This window comes from Priapulus caudatus, unplaced genomic scaffold (assembly GCF_000485595.1).
Source record: "Priapulus caudatus unplaced genomic scaffold, Priapulus_caudatus-5.0.1 Scaffold197, whole genome shotgun sequence".
NCBI lineage: Eukaryota > Metazoa > Priapulida > Priapulimorpha > Priapulimorphida > Priapulidae > Priapulus > Priapulus caudatus.
The window spans coordinates 495052-496546 of NW_014577258.1; the positions used below are offsets into that span (position 1 = coordinate 495052).

General features: G+C 40.4%; 1 protein-coding gene across 1 annotated transcript in view; it reads left to right on the forward strand.

The window, feature by feature from the left end:
* Window positions 1-279: 279 nt before the first annotated feature.
* LOC106807152 (translation initiation factor eIF-2B subunit alpha-like) overlaps window positions 280-1495 on the forward strand; it is a gene marked incomplete at its 5' end in the record, with an annotated part of 9208 nt that continues 7992 nt past the window's right edge. Inside the window, 3 exon segments of the mRNA XM_014809419.1 lie at window positions 280-461; window positions 914-989; window positions 1308-1433. Coding sequence (XP_014664905.1) covers window positions 280-461; window positions 914-989; window positions 1308-1433 — 384 coding nt within the window.

Consider the following 1495-nt stretch of genomic DNA (forward strand, 5'->3'; position numbering starts at 1 on the left):
CAGCTGGTGTCCATACGATGACATCACGTGTTATTCGTGTACGTTGCAGCTGGTGTACATACGATGACATCACGTGTTATTCGTGTACGTTGCAGCTGGTGTACATACGATGACATCACGTGTTATTCGTGTACGTTGCAGCTGGTGTACACACGATGACATCACGTGTTATTCGTGTATGTTGCAGCTGACGTACACATGATGACATCACGCGAAATTTGTGTACATTGTAGCAGGTGTACACACGATGATGTCACGCGACATTTGTGTACGTTGCAGACGATTCTTCTGCACTCCAAGTCTGGCGTGGTGCTGAACACGCTAGAGGAGGCGGCGAGGCATAACAAGCGCTTCCAGGTTTACATCACACAGTCGTTACCCGATCGCAGCGGCGAAGCGATGAAGAAACGACTGGACGAAGCTAACATACCCTGCACTCTCATACTGGACAGCGCAGTTGGGTGCGTTTGTGCTTAATTATACTTGCATCATGGTCAACCTCGTGTGGGATATAATGTAATTGCGGAAATTTTATGGGGCATGGGCTTTTTTAGTAAGGTCTGTCACAGGTAAAGCTTTGTTAACTTTATTAACGTGGCACTGTCAAGTTACTACCTAAGAAACTGATTAGCAGTATTATTCATCATGAAATGTGAATTGTGGCATTTTACAATTCCAGTTAATTGTATGTTGTAATGGTGGCTAATTATTTCCTAAATGCTAACATTATGCATCTCCTGCTAAAGAGCTGTGTTGTTGAAATCATTTGCATGGGATAAATCAGGTTTTCATTACTAGTGGTTAGCTATAGTGAAACCCATTATCTGTAGCAACATATAAGGATTTTGGCATAATTTTGCATTTTTCCTTAATTTCGTTATTCTGTGTAAAGTTAGACCTGTTGACGTTGCAGATATATCATGGAGAAGGTGGACTTTGTATTAGTCGGCGCAGAAGGAGTTGTAGAAAGTGGAGGTATTATAAATCAGGTATAATAGTTAACGTATCCTGTTGTTATACGTATTTCATTTTATGATTTTAATATTAAATGGTATTTATGTGTTTACTGCACACAACTGTTGCAAAACGAATATAAGTATTGAACGCTTGATAACCTGATTCTCTACGACTTACAACTGCATTTATAAATGCTTGAAAGCATCGCCATATAACTGTAAAGAGTGATAGGTTTGAGCACAAATGTAGGAAATAATCGTGTCGGGTGTGATTGGATATTCATTTAACAATGAAACCTCGAAATGCTTTGTATTATACACGGAAACTAAATTGCATATGTCATCACGCAGATAGGTACCTACACACTAGCGATATGCGCTGCACAGATGAATAAACCACTGTATGCCCTTGTTGAGAGTTTCAAGTTTGTGCGCCTCTACCCACTCAACCAGCAAGATGTTCCGAACGACTTCAAGGTAAGAAACCCCCGATTTACTACTATACATACCTAGACAGCGGGGACGAAATGCTATATATA